Source organism: Fringilla coelebs (assembly GCF_963513975.1).
Source record: "Fringilla coelebs genome assembly, chromosome: 29".
Taxonomy (NCBI): Eukaryota; Metazoa; Chordata; class Aves; order Passeriformes; family Fringillidae; genus Fringilla; species Fringilla coelebs.
In genome coordinates this window covers 2,996,516-3,015,222 of record NC_140055.1, presented here as the reverse complement: position 1 = coordinate 3,015,222, position 18,707 = coordinate 2,996,516, and the positions used below count along the sequence as shown (strand labels likewise).

Genomic DNA, 18,707 nt, shown 5'->3' with positions numbered 1-18,707 from the left:
ATTGGGGGATCCCCGAGGTTTGGGAGCCTTTGATAGCGGTGAGGGGGATGTGGGGATGGGGGAGCCCTCGGGGATGGAGAGGGGGTCCGGGGCTGGGGGTCCCCAGGGATCGGGGGATCCCCGGAGGTGGAGGGGCTGCGAGGGCGGTTCGGGCTCGGTGGGGTCTGAGGCTGGAGAGGGGGTTCGGGCTGGGAAGGGGGGGGGAGTCCCGGGGCTGCGGGTCCCGAGGGCAGGGCCGTGTCCCGCTATGGATGTCCCGTTGTGTCCCCGCTATGTTCCCACTATGTCCCACCGTGTCCCGTCCTGTCCCGCTGTGTCCCCCGCCGTGTCCCCGTCCTGTCTCCGTCCTGTCCCCATCGTGTCCTGTCCTGTCCCCACCGTGTCCCGTCCCGTCCCCGTCCCGTCCAGTCCCGTTGTGTCCCCGTCCTGTCCCCTCCTGTCCCCGTCCCGTCCCCTCCTGTCCCCATCGTGTCCCGTCCCCATCGTGTCCCGTCTCGTCCCCGCCGTGTCCCGTCCTGTCCCCATCGTGTCCCGTCCCGTCCTGTCCCCTCCTGTCCCCATCCTGTCCCGTTCCGTCCGGTCCCGTCCCTCCTGTCCCCGCCGTGTCCCCGTCCCCATCGTGTCCCGTCCCGTCCCGTCCCCCTCCTGTCCTGTCCCGTCCCGTCCTCTCCCGTCCTGTTCCCATCCCGTCCCGTCCCCTCCTGTCCCCTCCGTGTCCCGTCCCGTCCCGTCCTCTCCCGTCCTGTTCCCATCCCGTCCTGTCCGGTCCCCTCCGTGTCCCCTCCCGTCCCCTCCCGTCCCGCCCCTCCCCTCCCGTCCGGTCCGGTCCCTCCTGTCCCTCTCCCGTCCCGTCCCCTCCCCTCCCGTCCCTCTCCCGTCCCATCCCGCCCGGTCCCTGCTGTCCCCTCCGTGTCCCGTCCGTCCCGGTCCCTGCTGTCCCCTCCGTGTCCCGTCCCCTCCCGTCCGGTCCCCTCCGTGTCCCCTCCCGTCCCCTCCGTGTCCCGTCCGGCCCGGTCCCTGCTGTCCCCTCCGTGTCCCTCTCCCGTCCCGTCCGTCCCGGTCCCTGCTGTCCCCTCCGTGTCCCCTCCGTGTCCCGTTCCGCCCGGTCCCTGCTGTCCCCGCCGAGCCGCCGTCGGGCCCCGCCCGCTGCGCTCCCCGGCCGGGGCGGGCCCGGGCGGGCGCTGAGGCGGAGGCGCCGCCGCCATTTCGGTGTCGCTGCGAGCGGGGCCGGGGCGGCGCTGAGGGGGCGGCGATGGATCCCGGAGCCCGCCCGGGCGGCGGCGGCGGCGCCCCGGGGCAGTCCCGCGAGTACAAGCTGGTGATGCTGGGCGCGGGCGGCGTCGGCAAGAGCGGTGAGTGCGGGGCTGCGGCCGCCGCCGGCCCCGGGACCCCGCGGGCCGGGGGAGCCGCGTTCCCCGACCGGAGCCCGGCCTGGGCGCGGTGCCGCCGCTCCCGAGCTGTCCCGGCCCTCCCGGGGTGTCCCGGCCCCTCTTGGGACAGAACGGCTCCTCCATCCCGGGCGGTCCCCGCCGGGCTGTTTCGGCCCATCCCGGCCTGTCCCGGCTCCTCCCGAGGTGTCCCGGCTCCTCCATCCCGAGGTGTCCCGGCCCATCCCGGGCTGTCCCGGCTCCTCCCGTGGTGTCCCGGCTCCTCTCGTGGTGTCCCGGCCCATCCCGGGCTGTCCCCGCCAGGCTGTCCCGGCTCCTCCCGAGATGTCCCGGCCCATCCCGAGGTGTCCCGGCCCATCCCGGGCTGTCCCGGCTCCTCCCGGGCTGTCCCGGCCCGTCCCGGCCCGTCCCCGCCGGGCTGTCCCGGTCCATCCCGGGCTGTCCCGGTCCATCCAGGGCTGTCCCGATCCATCCCGGACTGTCCCCGCCGGGCTGTCCCGGTCCATCCCGGGCTGTCCCGGCTCCTCCCGGGCTGTCCCGGTCCATCCCGGGCTGTCCCGCTCACCGCCCTCCGCCCCCGGCCGCGTCCCGCCGCCCGTCCCGCCTGCCCGTGCCGAGGGCAGCCCCGCGCTCGGTGCTGGTCCGGCTCTGTGCCGGGCCCTGCGGTGGCGGCGGGAGCTGCGGGCCGAGCTGCTCCGCCGTTCCCGGTGGGAGCCGCGGGCTGAGCTGCTCCGCCGTTCCCGGTGGGAGCTGTGTGCTGAGCTGCTCCGCCGTTCCCGGTGGGAGCTGCGGGCCGAGCTGCTCAGCTGTTCCCGGTGGGAGCCGCGGGCCGAGCTGCTCCGCCGTTCCCGGTGGGAGCCGCGGGCCGAGCTGCTCCGCCGTTCCCTGTGGGAGCTGCGGGCCGAGCTGCTCCGCCGTTCCCGGTGGAGCTGTGTGCTGAGCTGCTCCGCTGTTCCCGGTGGAGCTGTGTGCTGAGCTGCTCCGCCGTTCCCGGTGGGAGCCGCGGGCTGAGCTGCTCCGCCGTTCCCGGTGGAGCTGCGGGCCGAGCTGCTCCGCCGTTCCCGGTGGGAGCTGCGGGCTGAGCTGCTCCGCCGTTCCCGGTGGGAGCCGCGGGCTGAGCTGCTCCGCCGTTCCCGGTGGAGCTGCGGGCTGAGCTGCTCAGCTCTTCCGTGTGTTCTGCCTCCAGCCATGACCATGCAGTTCATCAGCCACCGCTTCCCGGAGGACCACGATCCCACCATCGGTGAGGAAAACCTCTTTTCATTCATTCATTCCCTTGGCAGGTCGAGCTGTTAAAGGCTTTAAAGAATTCAGAGAGCTCTGTAAATCTGGTTGTGGGTTGATCTCTGGTCACTCCTCAGCAGGAGCATTCCCAGGAGGTCAGGGAGCGCCCCGGGCAGGGCTGGGCCAGCTCTGGGCCCCTGAGCACAGCAGGGACAGGGACAGGGACAGGGAGCTCCTGCAGGTGACAAAGGTGCTGAAGGGCCTGGAGGGTCCCTGCCCGGAGAGGCCGAGGGAGCCGGGGCTGCTCAGCCGGGAGAGGAGCCCCGGGAGAGAGAGAGGGGCCCCGGCCCTGGCTGTGCCTGCGTGTCCCTGGGTGTCCCTGGGTGTCCCTGGGTGTCCCTGGCTGTGCCTGCGTGTGCCTGGGTGTCCCCAGGTGTCCCTGGGTGTTCCCGGGTGTCCCTGAGTGTCCCTGGGTGTCCCCGGGTGTCCCCGGGTGTCCCTGAGTGTCCCCGGGTGTCCCTGGGTGTCCCCAGGTGTCTCTGGCTATTCCTGGGTGTCCCTGGGTGTCCCTGGGTGTGCCTGGGTGTCCCCGGGTGTCCCTGAGTGTCCCCGGGTGTCCCCGGGTGTCCCCAGGTGTCTCTGGCTATTCCTGGGTGTCCCTGGGTGTCCCCGGGTGTCCCCAGGTGTCTCTGGCTATTCCTGGGTATCCCCAGGTGTCTCTGAGTGTCCCTGGGTGTCCATGAGTGTACCAGTCTGTCCCTGTCTATCCCAGTGTGTCTGTCCCAGTCTGCCCAGTCTGCCCAGTCTGTCCCTGGGTGTCTGAGTGTCCCAGTGTCTGTCCCAAGCTGTCCCTGTCTGTCCCACTCTGTCCCCATGTCTGTCCCAGTCTGTCCTTGTCTGTCTGTCCCAGTCTGTCCTTGTCTGTCTGTCCCAGTTTGTCCCAGTCTGTCCCTGGGTATCCCCATCTGTCCATGAGTGTCCCCGGGTATCTCTGAGTGTCCCAGTCTGTCCCAGTCTGTTCTTGTCTGTCTGTCCCAGTCTGTCCCAGTCTGTCCCAGTCTGTCCCAGTGTCTGTCCCAGTCTGTCCGTGTGTCTGTCCCCGTGTCCCCGGTCAGGGCAGCCCCAGGCTCTGCTCCAGGCCCAGCCACGGCCCCAGAGCCCCGGGCAGGGCTGAGCCCAGGAGCTGCCCCTGCCCAGGAGGCAGAACTGCTGCCCTGGGCAGTGCCAGCCCTGGGCAGGGCCCAGAGGGGCTGTGGGGGCTCTGCCTGGGGACCCCAGAGCCCCCTGGGCCACCCCGGGGACCCCAGAGCCCCCTGGGCCACCCTGGGGACCCCAGAGCCACCTGGGCAACCCTGAGCCACCTGGGCCACCCTGGGGACCCCAGAGCCACCTGGGCCACCCCGGGGACCCCAGAGCCACCTGGGCCACCATATATATTATGATGTTTATAATAAATAATATTTCCATATATAACATTTACATATGTAATGTTTCATTTGTTTTGCTGATATTTATTATAATTCTAAGAAATTATATATTCTAAGAAATTATATATTCTAAGAAATCAGCTGGTGTTGGTGAGCAGTTCTTCCCTTGAATCACAGATCTTTTCTGAGATGTTTTCCTCAAAGGTGGCCAAAATGAATTTCTGTGAGCACACGAAATGTTAAATCACACCAGAACAATTAGAAATTTCACTTGAATGAATAGAAACAAAGCTGAGGCTGAGGCAGCCCGGTGCTCCTGGCAGGCTGGGGGGTTCTGGGCTGGCATTTTCTTTGTGAGCTGATCAATGTTGTGTTTGTATCCCGATTTTTGGATGTCCTGGGCACCCAGAGGACGCCTACAAAATCCGGATCCGCATCGATGACGAGCCTGCCAACCTGGACATTCTGGACACAGCAGGACAGGTGTGTGAGCAGCCCCAGGGCACGTGGGGCAGGTGGAGGGACAGAAATCCTGCATGAAAAATGTTTGGGTTCAGTTTTGTTTTATTGCAAACTGGGGGGTTGGAGCTTTAGGTTCACCTAAGGACCTAAAGAGCATCAACCAAATCATAAGAAACATGAAACATCTACAGCCTGGACTTCCAAGAAACGAATCTCTTGTTATCATCCACTTTAAAAAGTGTTTTTTCAGCATTCAAAAAATACTCCTCAATTTACCTTTTCAGTTCCAGCCATCAATAAAAGAGAATTTATTTTTACAACTATAAAAATAACAATTCAAATTATAATTACAACCAGATTGCTAACTGTAACAAACCAAAACTTTGTCATTATTAACTTACCTTTAAAAAGAGATTACCTTAATGAAGCTCTACAAAATTCAAAAGATTTACAGAATACATTAGTAAATTATTTAAATGTGTCAGTGGGGTTTCTGTGTCAGGGGAGATTTGGGGACCATCCCAAACATGTCCTGGTTTTTGGGGTGGGGGACACCCAGGTGTTCACACAGCTGGGTTTGGAGAAAAATCTGGTTTGGTGAGAAAACCAGGAAGATTTGTCTCTTCTCTTCTCTTCTCTTCTCTTCTCTTCTCTCTTCTCTTCTCTTCTCTTCTCTTCTCTTCTCTTCTCTTCTCTTCTCTTCTCTTCTCTTCTCTTCTCTTCTCTTCTCTTCTCTTCTCTTCTCTTCTCTCTTCTCTTCTCTTCTCTTCTCTTCTCTTCTCTTCTCTTCTCTCTCTTCTCTTCTCTTCTCTTCTCTTTCTCTCCCTTCCCTTCCCTTCCCTTCCCTTCCCTTCCCTTCCCCTTCCCTTCCCTTCCCTTCCCTTCCCTTCCCTTCCCTTCCCTTCCCTTCCCTTCCCTTCCCTTCCCTTCCCTTCCCTTCCCTTCCCTTCCCTTCCCTTCCCTTCCCTTCCCTTCCCTTCCCTTCCCTTCCCTTCCCTTCCCTTCCCTTCCCTTCCCTTCCCTTCCCTTCCCTTCCCTTCCCTTCCCTTCCCTTCCCTTCCCTTCCCTTCCCTTCCCTTCCCTTCCCTTCCCTTCCCTTCCCTTCCCTTCCCTTCCCTTCCCTTCCCTTCCCTTCCCTTCCCTTCCCTTCCCTTCCCTTCCCTTCCCTTCCCTTCCCTTCCCTTCCCTTCCCTTCCCTTCCCTTCCCTTCCCTTCCCTTCCCTCCCTTTCCCTTTCCCTTTCCCTTTCCCTTTCCCTTTCCCTTTCCCTTTCCCTTTCCCTTTCCCTTTCCCCTTCCCTTTCCCTTTCCCTTTCCCTTCCCTTTGTATCAAATTGTGAGAGAAACTTCTGGGCTGAGGGGAAGTCCCAAAGGTCCTGTGAGGTGTCTTTGTACCAAACTGGGAGAGAAACTTCTGAACTTTTTGCCTTTCTTTTAGTTACTCCATCAGCAGGGAGCACATCCCTACAATTGCATTGATAATTGAAAATATGAAAATACAAATAAAAACTCCCCTGGAGCTGCATGGAGCTAAATCCCCCCTGGAGCTGCCTGGAGCTAAAAAGCCATTTTGTGCCTGCAGGCAGAGTTCACAGCCATGAGGGACCAGTACATGAGGGCAGGGGAAGGTTTCATCATCTGCTACTCCATCACGGACCGGCGCAGCTTCCACGAGGTGCGCGAGTTCAAGCAGCTCATCTACCGCGTGCGCCGCACCGACGACACGCCCGTGGTGCTGGTGGGCAACAAGTCTGACCTGAGCCAGCTGCGCCAGGTGAGCCAGGACAGCCCTCCCTCGGCAGGGCTGCTCTGGGGAGGGCAGGGCAGCCACAGGGGTTGGGGTTTGGCTGGGGTTTCCTCGGGGAGTTGGCGCGGTGAGAGCAGCGCCATGCGGAGTGCGGTGGGAAACGGGCGCCTGGGGCAGCCACAGTTGCAAAGTGTGTTCTGTGTTGGAGCCTGGATTCTGGGGATTTCAGACTTTCTGTGCTGGCAGGACAAGAGAGCACTGCACTGGACATGAAGCCTTCCAAAATGGAATGATAGAACTGAGATTAGGAGTGTGGAGTTTGAAGTGTGTAATGCCACATGGTGGAAAACTTAGACTTTAAGAGAGACAAAGTCTGTTGGAACCTTGGTTACTGAGAATTTCAGACTTTGTGTGCTGGCAGAACAAGAGAACACTGCATTTGACATGAAGCCTTCCAAAATGGAGTGATAGAACTGGGATTATGGGTGTGGAGTTGATTAGAAGTGTGTAATGCCACATGGTAAAGAACTTAAAGAGAGACAAAGTCTGTTGGAACCCTGGTTACTGAGAATTTTAAACTTTGTGTGCTGACAGAACAAGACAGCACTGCATTTGACCTGAGGCTGTGAGGAAGGCTTCCCAAATTGAATGATGGAACTTGTATGAGTGTGTAGTTTGAGTAGAAGTGTGTAACATCACATGGTAAAGAACTCAGTTGAAGAGAAACAAAGTCTGTTGGAACCTTGGATTCTGAGAATTTTAAACTTCCTGTGCTGACAGAACAAGAGAACACTGCATTTGACATGAAGCCTTCCAAAATGGAATGATAGAACTGAGATTAGGAGTGTGGAGTTGATTAGAAGTATATAATATCTCATGGTAAAGAACTTAGAGTTTAAGAGAAGCAAAGTCTGTTGGAACTGTGGATTCTGGGAATTTCAGACTTTGTGTGCTGGCAGAACAAGAGAGCACTGCACTGGACCTGAAGCCTTCCAAAATGGAATGATAGAACTGAGATTAGGAGTGTGGAGTTTGAAGTGTGCAATGCCACATGGTGGAAAACTTGAGAGTTTAAGAGAAACAAAGTCTGTTGGAACTGTGGATTCTGAGAATTTTAAACTTCCTGTGCTGGCAGAACAAGAGAACTGCATTTGACGTGAAGCTTTCCAAAATTGAAAGATAAAACTGAGATTAGGAGTGTGTAGTTTGAATAGAAGTGTGTAACATCACATGGTAAAGAACTTAAAGAGAGACAAAGTCTGTTGGAACCCTGGATTCTGGGAATTTCAGACTTTGTGTGCTGGCAGGACAAGAGAGCACTGCACTGGACCTGAAGCCTTCCAAAATGGAATGATAGAACTGGGATTTTTGGGCATGTAGTGTGAATAGAAGTGTGTAATATCTCATGGTGAAGAACTCAGTTTAAGAAAAACAAAGTCTGTTGAAACTGTGGATTCCGAGAATTTCAGACTTTCTGTGCTGGCAGAACAAGAGAACTGCATTTGACATGAAGCTTTCCAAAATGGAATGATAAAACTGAGAATATGGGTGTGGAGTTGACTAGAAGTGTGTAATGCCACATGGTAAAGAACCTAAAGAGAGACAAAGTCTGTTGGAACTGTGGATTCTGGGAATTTCAGACTTTGTGTGCTGACAGGACAAGAGAACACTGCACTGGACCTGAGGCTGTGAGGAAGGCTTCCCAATTTGAATGATGGAACTTGTATGAGTGTGTAGTTTGAGTAGAAGTGTGTAACATCACATGGTAAAGAACTCAGTTGAAGAGAAACAAAGTCTGTTGGACCTGTGGATTCTGGGAATTTCAGACTTTGTGTGCTGGCAGGACAAGAGAGCACTGCACTGGACCTGAAGCCTTCCAAAATGGAATGATAGAACTGGGATTTTTGGGCATGCAGTGTGAATTGAAGTGTGTAATATCTCATGGTGAAGAACTTGGAGTTTAAGAGAAACAAAGTCTGTCGGAACCCTGGATTCTGAGAATTTTAAACTTCCTGTGCTGGCAGAACAAGAGAACACTGCATTTGACATGAAGCCTTCCAAAATGGAATGATAGAACTGGGATTAGGAGTGTGGAGTTGATTAGAAGTATATGATAGCACATGGTAAAGAACTTAAAGAGAGACAAAGTCTGTTGGAACTGTGGATTCTGAGAATTTCAGACTTTCTGTGCTGGCAGGACTAGAGAACACTGCACTGGACCTGAGGCTGTGAGGAAGGCTTCCCAAATTGAATGATGGAACTTGTATGAGTGTGTAGTTTGAGTAGAAGTGTGTAACATCACATGGTAAAGAACTCAGTTGAAGAGAAACAAAGTCTGTTGGAACTGTGGATTCTGGGAATTTCAGACTTTTCTGTGCTGGCAGAACAAGAGAACACTGCATTTGACATGAAGCTTTCCAAAATGGAATGATAGAACTGGGATTTTTGGGCATGCAGTGTGAATAGAAGTGTGTAATATCTCATGGTGAAGAACTTGGAGTTTAAGAGAAACAAAGTCTGTTGGAACCTTGGATTCTGAGAATTTTAAACGTCCTGTGCTGGCAGAACAAGAGAACACTGCATTTGACCTGAGGCCATGGAGATGGATTCCAAAATTGAATGATGGAACTTGTATGAGTGTGTAGTTTGAATTGAAGTGTGTAACATCACATGGTAAAGAACTCAGTTGAAGAGAAACAAAGTCTGTTGGAACTGTGGATTCTGAGAATTTTAAACGTCCTGTGCTGACAGAACAAGAGAACTGCATTTGACATGAAGCCTTCCAAAATGGAATGATAGAACTGAGATTATGGGTGTGGAGTTTGAATAGAAGTGTGTAATATCACATGGTAAAGAACTTAAAGAGAAACAAAGTCTGTTGGAACCTGGATTCTGGGAATTTCAGACTTTCTGTGCTGGCAGGACAAGAGAACACTGCACTGGACCTGAAGCCTTCCAGAATGGAATGATAGAACTGAGATTATGGGTGTGGAGTTGATTAGAAGTGTGTAATGCCACATGGTGGAAAACTTAGAGTTTAAGAGAAACAAAGTCTGTTGGAACTGTGGATTCTGAGAATTTTAAACTTTGTGTGCTGGCAGAACAAGACAGCACTGCATTTGACATGAAGCTGTGAAGAAGGCTTCCCAAATTGAATGATGGAACTGTATGAATGTGTAGTTTGAGGAAATTCTGCCTCAGCACGGGTGGGATCCATCCTCTGGAAACCTTTGGAGCTGGGTGGGAGCGATTTGTCCCTTGGAGCAGAGGGACAGTGAGCAAAAGAGGGAAAGGAGAATGAATAAATAACGAATAAATCGCTGGGGTTTGGCTTCCTTGAGCAGGGTGTGCAGTCATTTTCCAGGTGTCCAAGAGGAAATCTCTGCCTCAGCACAGGTGGGATCCATCCTCTGGAAACCTTTGGAGCTGGGTGGAATCGATCTGTGCTGAGGCTTGGAGTGTCCATAAAGAGGGACAGAGAGCAAATCAGAGAAAGGAAAAGGAATAAACTCCTGGGGTTTGGCTTCCCTGAGCAGGATGTGCTGTTGTTTTCCAGGTGTCCAAGAGGAAATCTCTGCCTCAGCACGGTGGGATCCATCCTTTGGAGCTGGGTGGAAATGTTCTGTGTTAGGGCTTGGAGTGTCCATAAAGAGGAACAGAGAGCAAATCAGGGAAAGGAAAAGGAATAAACTCCTGGGGTTTGGCTTCCCTGCTCAGGGTGTGCAATCATTTCCCAGGTGTCCAAGAGGAAATCTCTGCCTCAGCAGGGTGGGATCCATCCTCTGGAGCTGGGTGGAAATGTTCTGTGCTGAGACTTGGAGTGTCCACACAGGGACAGAGAGCAAATCAGAGAAAGGAAAAGAAATAAACTCCTGGAGTTTGGCTTCCCTGACCAGGATGGGCTCTGGTTTTCCTGGTGTCCAAGGAAGAAGGCTCTGCCTTAGCACAGGAAATCTTTGGAGCTGGGTGGAATCGATCTGTGCTGAGGCTTGGAGTGTCCATAAAGAGGAACAGAGAGCAAATCAGAGAAAGGCAAAGAAATAAACTCCTGGGGTTTGGCTTCCCTGCTCAGGGTGTGCAATCATTTCCCAGGTGTCCAAGAGGAAATCTCTGCCTCAGCAGGGTGGGATCCATCCTCTGGAGCTGGGTGGAATCGATCCGTGCCTGGAGCACAAAACAGGGCAAGGCACAGAGGAATACACAAACTGCTGGGCTTTGGCTCCCTGACTGTGGTGTTGTTTTGCAGGTGTCCAAGGAGGAAGGCTCTGCCCTGGCCAGGGAGTTCAGCTGCCCCTTCTTCGAGACGTCGGCGGCGTTCCGCTACTACATCGACGACGTGTTCCACGCGCTGGTGCGCGAGATCCGCCGCAAGGAGCGCGAGGCCGTGATGGCCCTGGAGAGGAAATCCAAGCCCAAGAGCAGCGTCTGGAAAAGACTCAAGTCCCCCTTCAGGAGGAAGAAGGATTCAGTCACTTGAAGAGCAGCAGAACAGGACAGGAGCTGTGACCTTTAGTAGCCAGAGGAGCGGGTGACGCCGCTGAGGGGGCAGCGGCACCTGAGGGGACTTTGGGAGGGAACGCCTGACCCTGCCTGGTTGTTTTTGTTTAGATCCGTGTTGCCTTGATTCTGGGGCTTGAACTTCACACCCAGTGACAGTTGTACTTTATTTGTTGTCATTTTTTTTTTACTGGACCCAGCAGGTGTTGGCCGCCGAAGGATCGGTGGCTTTGCAGCGTTGGTCGCTCACCGAGCTGGGAGCTGAACTGTGCAAAACATTCCTGGAGGAGTTGGACCCAGCCTCGCTGGATCTGGGGTTTGCCCACTTGGAAAAGAGGATTTTGCTGCTCCCCACAACAGCAGCTCACAGTGTGAGAGGCTGAGCAAAGCACAAATTTCTGGTGCCCTCGTGGGACAGATTTCTTTCCAGGAAAATGGAGGTGGAATCCTCGTGTGCAGCCTGACCCGGTGATCCGTGCTGCAGGTGGGATGTGAACGAGCCAGAATCACAGAATCAATTCCCCTGGAAAGATCTCTGGGCTCAGTGAGCCAGCCCCAGCCAGAGCAGAGCATTCAGTGCCACCCCAGAGCTCCAAACCCCTCCAGGGACAGGGATCCCTCCCAATTCCATCCCTTTGTCCTGGAGGCAGCAGCTCCAAACCCCTCCAGGGGCAGGGATCCCTCCCAGTTCCATCCCTTTGTCCTGGAGGCAGCAGCAGCACCTGGGATTTTGGGATTTTGGGATTTGGGGATTTTCCTGCCCCAGCCCCTGCAGTGGGATGTGCTGGAGAAGCCACACAGAGCTCGGAGCTCCCTCCCTGTCCCAGATCCTCACTCAGTCAGGGCTGGGCCATCCTACAGGCTGCAGGGACTTGGGGGAGTTTGGGATGCACTCAGGAGGAGTTTGGGATCCTCAAGAAGGATTTTGGGATCCTCAAAAGGATTTTGGGATGCCCTCAGAAGGATTTTGGGATGCTCTAAAAGATTTTGGGATGCTCTGAAGGATTTTGGGATGCTCTCAGGAGGATTTTGTGATACTCAAGAAGGATTTCCAGGTGAGGCAGAAGCCCGGGGCCCTCAGAAGGATTTTGGGATGCTCTGAAGGATTTTGTGATGCTCTCAGAAGGATTTTCTAGCAGGGAAGCACAGCCCCAGCAGCTCCTCACCTGTGCAGGTGCCCCAGGCACTCTGTGATGCTCTAAAGGATTTTGTGATGCTCTGAAGGATTTTGGGATCCTCAAGAAGGATTTCCAGGTGAGGCAGAAACCCCAGGGCCCTCAAGAAGGATTTTGGGATGCTCTCAGAAGGATTTTGGGATGCTCTGAAGGATTTTGGGATGCTCTCAGAAGGATTTTGGGATGCTCTGAAGGATTTTGGGATGCTCTCAGAAGGATTTTGGGATGCTCTGAAGGATTTTGAGATCCTCTGAAGGATTTTGGGATGCTCTGAAGGATTTTGGGATGCTCTAAAAGATTTTGGGATGCTCTGAAGGATTTTGGGATCCTCAAGAAGGATTTTGGGATCCTCAAGAAGGATTTTGGGATGCTCTGAAGGATTTTGGGATGCTCTAAAAGATTTTGTGATACTCTCAGCAGGATTTTGGGATGCTCTGAAGGATTTTGGGATGCTCTGAAGGATTTTGGGATGCTCAGCAGGATTTTGGGATGCTCAGCAGGATTTTGGGATGCCCTCAGAAGGATTTTGGGATGCTCTGAAGGATTTTGGGATGCTCTGAAGGATTTTGGGATGCTCAGCAGGATTTTGGGATGCCCTCAGAAGGATTTTGTGATGCTCTGAAGGATTTTGTGATGCTCTCAAAAGGATTTTGTGATGCTCTCAGAAGGATTTTGGGATCCTCAAAAGGATTTTGGGATCCTCAAGAAGGATTTCCAGGTGAGGCAGAAGCCCAGGGCCCTCAAGAAGGATTTTGGGATGCTCTCAGCAGGATTTTGGGATGCTCTGAAGGATTTTGGGATCCTCAAGAAGGATTTTGGGATGCTCTCAGAAGGATTTTGGGATGCTCAGAAGGATTTTGGGATGCTCTGAAGGATTTTGGGATGCTCTGAAGGATTTTGGGATGCTCAAGAAGGATTTTGGGATGCTCTAAATGATTTTGGGATGCTCTGAAGGATTTTAGGATGCTCTCAGGAGGATTTTGTGATACTCAAGAAGGATTTCCAGGTGAGGCAGAAGCCCCAGGGCCCTCTGTGATGCTCAGAAGGATTTTGTGATGCCCTCAAAAGGATTTTGGGATCCTCAAGAAGGATTTTGGGATCCTCAAAAGGATTTTGGGATCCTCAAGAAGGATTTCCAGGTGAGGCAGAAACCCCAGGGCCCTCAAGAAGGATTTTGGGATGCTCTCAGAAGGATTTGGGGATGCCCTCAGAAGGATTTTGTGATGCTCAGAAGGATTTTGGGATGCTCTAAAGGATTTTTGGATCCTCAAGAAGGATTTTGGGATGCTCTCAGGAGGATTTTGGGATGCTCTGAAGGATTTTGGGATGCTCTGAAGGATTTTGGGATGCTCTGAAGGATTTTGGGATGCTCTCAGGAGGATTTTGGGATGCTCAGCAAGGATTTTGGGATCTTTTGTGGCAGGGGCTGTGTTTTGTTTTTGCTTTGGGATGTTGAAATTGGGAATTTCCATTTCTCATCTGCTCCCTGTGCTGGGCTGCTCTGGGGGCAGCCACAGGATCCAAAATGGATTGGGGAATTCAGATTGAATCAAAAATGGATTGGGGAATTCAGATTGAATTAAAAATGGATTGGGGAATTCAGATTTAATCAAAAATGGATTGGGAAATTCAGATTGAATCAAAAATGGATTGGGAAATTCAGATTAAATTAAAAATGGATTGAAAATTCAGATTTAATTTAAAAATTGTTTGGAAAATTCAGATTAAATTAAAAATGGTTTGGAAAATTCAGATTAAATTAAAAATGGATTGGGGAATTCAGATTTAATTAAAAATGGTTTGGAAAATTCAGATTTAATTTAAAAATTGTTTGGAAAATTCAGATTAAATTAAAAATGGTTTGGAAAATTCAGATTAAAAATGGTTTGGGGAATTCAGATTAAAATTGGTTTGGAAAATTCAGATTGAATTAAAATTGGTTTGGAAAATTCAGATTAAATTTACAATGGTTTGGAAGATTCAGATTGAATCAAAAATGACTGAGGAAAATTCAGATTGAATTAAAAAATGGTTTGGAAAATTCAGATTAAATTAAAAAATGACTGAGGAGAATTCAGATTGAATCTAAAAATTGTTTGGAAAATTCAGATTTAATCTGAAAATGGTTTGGAAAATTCAGATTAAATTTAAAAATTATTTGGAAAATTCAGATTAAATTAAAAAAGGTTTGGAAAATTCAGATTAAATTTTAAAATGGTTTGGAAAATTCATATTTAATTAAGATTGGTTTGGGTGTTGGATGGTTCCTGTTCCTTCTGCAATTCCCAGAGCAGCAGAGCAGCCAGCACTTTTTAATTTGGTTTTTTTGGTTTTTTGGGGTTTTTTTTTGAGCACAGTTTTATTCACAGAGTTTTATTTTTCATCCTGGATGGATTTGTACCCAGAACAATTTTATTTGATGCAATATCTCTAATTTTGAATATAAAAATTCAAAGTTTTGCCTCGGGTGTGTCTGGTCTGTGCTGGGGCTGATGAAGGAGGAGGGGAGGGGGGAAAAAATGTGAATTTTGTCATTTAAAAAATCACCAAAATTGTAAATTTTGGGGGAAAAAATGGCATTTAAGGGGTGCAAAACATGAAAATTCCCTGACTGTGGTGGGGATTTGTTGGGATCTGAATATTTTCCATCTGTGGGGATTTTTCCTGGGGTCATTTAAAAACTTTAATTCCATTTTTAGTTTGGTGTGCGAGGTGAGACAACCCAAAAATTCTGATTTACACCATCAAAACTCAATTATTTCTTAATTAAAACACATGATCAGTGATTATCACCTAAAAACACCTTAAAAACAATAATCTGAGATTATCTCTGATAAATCCTGCTACAACACATAATAATAATAATAATAATAATAATAATAATAATAATAATAATAATAATAATAATAATAATAATAATAATATAAAGATAATATAATAAAATATAGTGATATAATAATAATGAATATAGTAATATAATACTAATGATAATGATAATTATGATTATATAATAAATATAGTAATATAATAATATAGTAATATAATACTGACAATGATAATATAATAATACAAATATAATAAAATATAAATATATAAATATATAATAATATATAGATATGTGTTATATATAATATATTATATATGATATGATATGATATGATATGATATGATATGATATGATATGATATGATATAATATAATATAATATAAATCCTATAACAATATATTATATATAATATATATTATATTATTATATAATGATATAGCAATATACATATTATATGAATATATAATAAGCAGAATATAATAATGTAATAATAATAAATACAGTAATATAATAATAATTATAATGATGATAATATTATAATAATAAATATAGTACTATAATAATCATAATAAATAATATAGTAATATAATACTAATGATGATAATTATGATTATATAATAATAAATATAGTAATATAATAATATAGTAATATAATACTGACAATGATAATATAATAATACAAATATAAAATATAAATATATAAATATATAATAATATATAGATATATGTTATATAATTATATATATAATATAATATAATATATCCTATAATAATATATATAATATAATATATATTATATAATTATATAATGATATATCAATATACATATAATTATATAAATATATAATAAGAAGAATATAATAATGTAATAATAATAAATATAGTAATATAATAATAATTATAATGATGATAATATTATAATAATAAATATAGTACTATAATAATCATAATAAATAATATAGTAATATAATACTAATAATGATAATATAATGATAATAAATATATTAAAATGATAATAATGATGATAATGATAATAATAGTAATGATAATAATAATAATGATGATGATGATAATAACAATAATAATAATAATAATAATAATAATAATAATAATAATAATAATAATAATAATAATAATAATAATAAAATAAAAAATCACTTTTATTTTAAAATCTTTATTAAAGACCCATCAGTTTTTATTCTCTGCTTGGTAAAAAAACATTTTCAGTTTGGGGTGGGTTTGTCCTTTGCTCTGAGCGTGAAATAACTCTGATTTCAGGGTCTGTGGGGCAGAGGGGATCTATGGGGCAGAAAGAATCTATAGGGCAGGATCTATAGGGCAGACAGGATCCATAGGGCAGGATTTATGGGGCAGGATGGATCTATAGGGCAGGATTTCAGGATCTATAGGGCAGAAAGAATCTATGGGGCAGGATGGATCTGTGGGGCACAGGGGATTTTTAGGGCAGGATCTATGGGGCAGGATGGATCTATGGGGCAGGATGGATCTATGGGGCAGTCAGGATCCATAGGGCAGGATCTATGGGGCAGGATTTCAGGATCTATGGGGCAGACAGGATCTATGGGGCGGGCAGGATTTATGGGGCAGGATGGATCTATAGGGCAGGATGTATGGGGAAGAAAGGATCTATAGGGCAGGATCTCAGGATCTATAGGGCAGGATTTCAGGATCTATAGGGCAGGATATCAGGATCTGTGGGGCAGGATTTCAGGATCTATAGGGCAGGATCTCAGGATCTATAGGGCAGGATCTCAGGATCTATAGGGCAGGATTTCAGGATCTATAGGGCAGGATATCAGGATCTATAGGGCAGACAGGATCTATAGGGCAGGATCTCAGGATCTGTGGGGCAGGATGGATCTGTGGGGCAGGATCTGTGGGGCAGGATCTGAGGTTTAATTTAAAAGTGTTGTCACAGAATTATTATGGGATGGTTTGGGTTGAAGGGGATCAAACTCATCCAGGGACATTTTCCGCCCTCCCAGGGAGGAATTCCTGCCCCACATCCTCCCCACTCCCCCTCTCTCAGTTCGGAGCTGCTCCCTGCAGTTTTTATCCATTTTCTCTCTCCATCCTCCCTGGGCTCCTGCAGGTGCTGCTGCCCCACTGAGTCACCCTGACCCCCCCTCTCTCCCAGCCCTGCTCTCATTTCACATTTAATTAAAAACCAACTCCTTTCTTCCCCTGAGCTTCCTTCTGGGTGAATTCAATGCACTTTTCCAGCAGAAATTCACATTTCTAGAGGCAAACCTGGCAGTTTTCACTGTTTGTTGTTGCCCAGGGTCACACACGAGGCAAAGGCAGCAAAATTAAAGTGAATTAATTTTTATTTGCACGCTCAATGTGCCTTAACAAATTCAACATACAAGGTAGCATTACAGAATGTAGGTTAGCTTGTAGCATTATGCAGTTTCACACAGGTTGAGTTAGGTTTTTTTGCCTTTTATTCTTTTTATTATTATTTATTATTTATTATTATTATTTTTTTTAATCCACACAAAGTTGTAACTGTCCAAGTTCATTTTACAATAGAAGACACAAAGGTAAAGAATAACCACACCTGGGAGATTTTACAGTGAGTCTGCTGTCACTTAACTGTCTATTTAATGTTTTTAAAAAATATATATCTGCACATTTTCACTTTCCTATTTTTCCAGAAGAGTGTTGGAGCTACTCCTACCTGCCCGACAGCCTAAGTCTATTTACCCTGAGCACGTTTCCTTGACAAAAAAATTCATTTTTTTCCTTTCAACTAAAGGAATTTTAAGATCATCTAGGCTTAGCCATGCTTTTCACACCCAAGGGAGAAGGGAATTTTGTTGCTGCTTTTGGTCAGATCTTTGGGGTGGTGTTGGAAAGCATGATGTGAGGAAAAAGTGGTGAAAAGTTGCTGGAATTGCAGCAGCAACACAATTGCTTAGTGCAAAAAAAAAACAAAAATCAGGATTGAGAGAGATTTACAGCAATTTCCAGAGGGGGGAACTCGCTCTCTGAGGCTCAGAGAATGAGCTGGGAAAGAGTTCAAGACACTGAAAAAATCGATTCAGCCTCAGGCAGAAATCCTGGTCAGGGGATGGGGAAGGGGAAAATCCTGGTCAGGGGATGGGGAAGGGGAAAATCCTGGCAGAGAGGCTCAGAAAATGAGAAAAACCCCAAAAGAATCCCTCAGGAAGAGATGCCAGGGGGCTGCCAGGAGGGCCTGGCTCAGATTTCTCATTCCAGGGATCGTTTTTCCAACAGGGATCTAAAATTCAGCAGCTGAATCCTGTAAGTAGTTAAATTATCTGAATTTTTTAAAAAAATTAATCTGTTATTTGCATTCCTGTTTGCATCCCAGAGGGCTCAGAGCAGTCTGGGAGCAACCAAAGATTTGAACATTTTGGAATTTCCTTTCCTGGAAAACCTGGGATTTGAACATTTTGGAATTTCCTTTCCTGGAAAACCTGGGGCTGTCCAGGAGCCTCTTTGCAAACCCAATTCTGATTTCTACTGGAGAGCCCAGGAAGAATTTTAATTATAATTAATTTCTGCTCGATTCACCAACAATTTTAATTGTAATTCATTTCTGCTCAATCCATCAATGAATTTCTGCTTCCCATCAAAGATTTGCTGCCAGATCTCACCTTGATCTTTGGGCTGGGAGCAGAATTCCCAAATCCAGGATGCTCCAGGGCTGCCAAATTTATCAATTCCCAAATTCCTGCAGCCTCTGGGCAGGCTCAGGGTCCAGGCAGGGTCTCAGGGCTCCCCCAAGCTCTGGACTCAGCCCTGGCACATTTCCAGTGCCAGATTTTGGCTCCCAGGTGACTGCAGGGTCACTTTTGGGAAGGTTTTTTGGTCACCTTGTCGTGGTGCCTCTGCTTAGCTCGGCTCAGAAATGAGCAGAATTTAAAAGTTTAATGAAAGGGTTGAAAAGTTTCCTTAGCAATGGGTGACACATC

The 18,707-nt window shown here is 48.4% G+C and overlaps 1 protein-coding gene across 3 annotated transcripts; it reads left to right on the top strand.

Annotated features, from left to right (window-relative positions):
- The first annotated feature begins 973 nt into the window (after positions 1 to 973).
- Positions 974 to 14,378, top strand: RIT1 (Ras like without CAAX 1). Of its 3 annotated transcripts, none has more exons than XR_014616839.1 (6): positions 974 to 1,352; positions 2,575 to 2,631; positions 4,449 to 4,522; positions 6,082 to 6,273; positions 10,493 to 11,623; positions 12,216 to 14,378. XR_014616839.1 is itself a non-coding variant. In XM_084223419.1 (5 exons), exons 1-5 carry the CDS (start codon positions 1,253 to 1,255, stop codon positions 10,721 to 10,723), a joined length of 654 nt encoding a protein of 217 aa, XP_084079545.1. In that variant the 5' UTR covers positions 974 to 1,252; the 3' UTR covers positions 10,724 to 14,378. The 3 variants fall into 3 exon arrangements, 1 of the variants encoding a protein (XP_084079545.1); XR_014616840.1 differs by having other exon boundaries at positions 10,493 to 12,636; positions 12,925 to 14,378; XM_084223419.1 differs by having other exon boundaries at positions 10,493 to 14,378.
- The last annotated feature ends 4,329 nt before the right edge of the window (positions 14,379 to 18,707 follow it).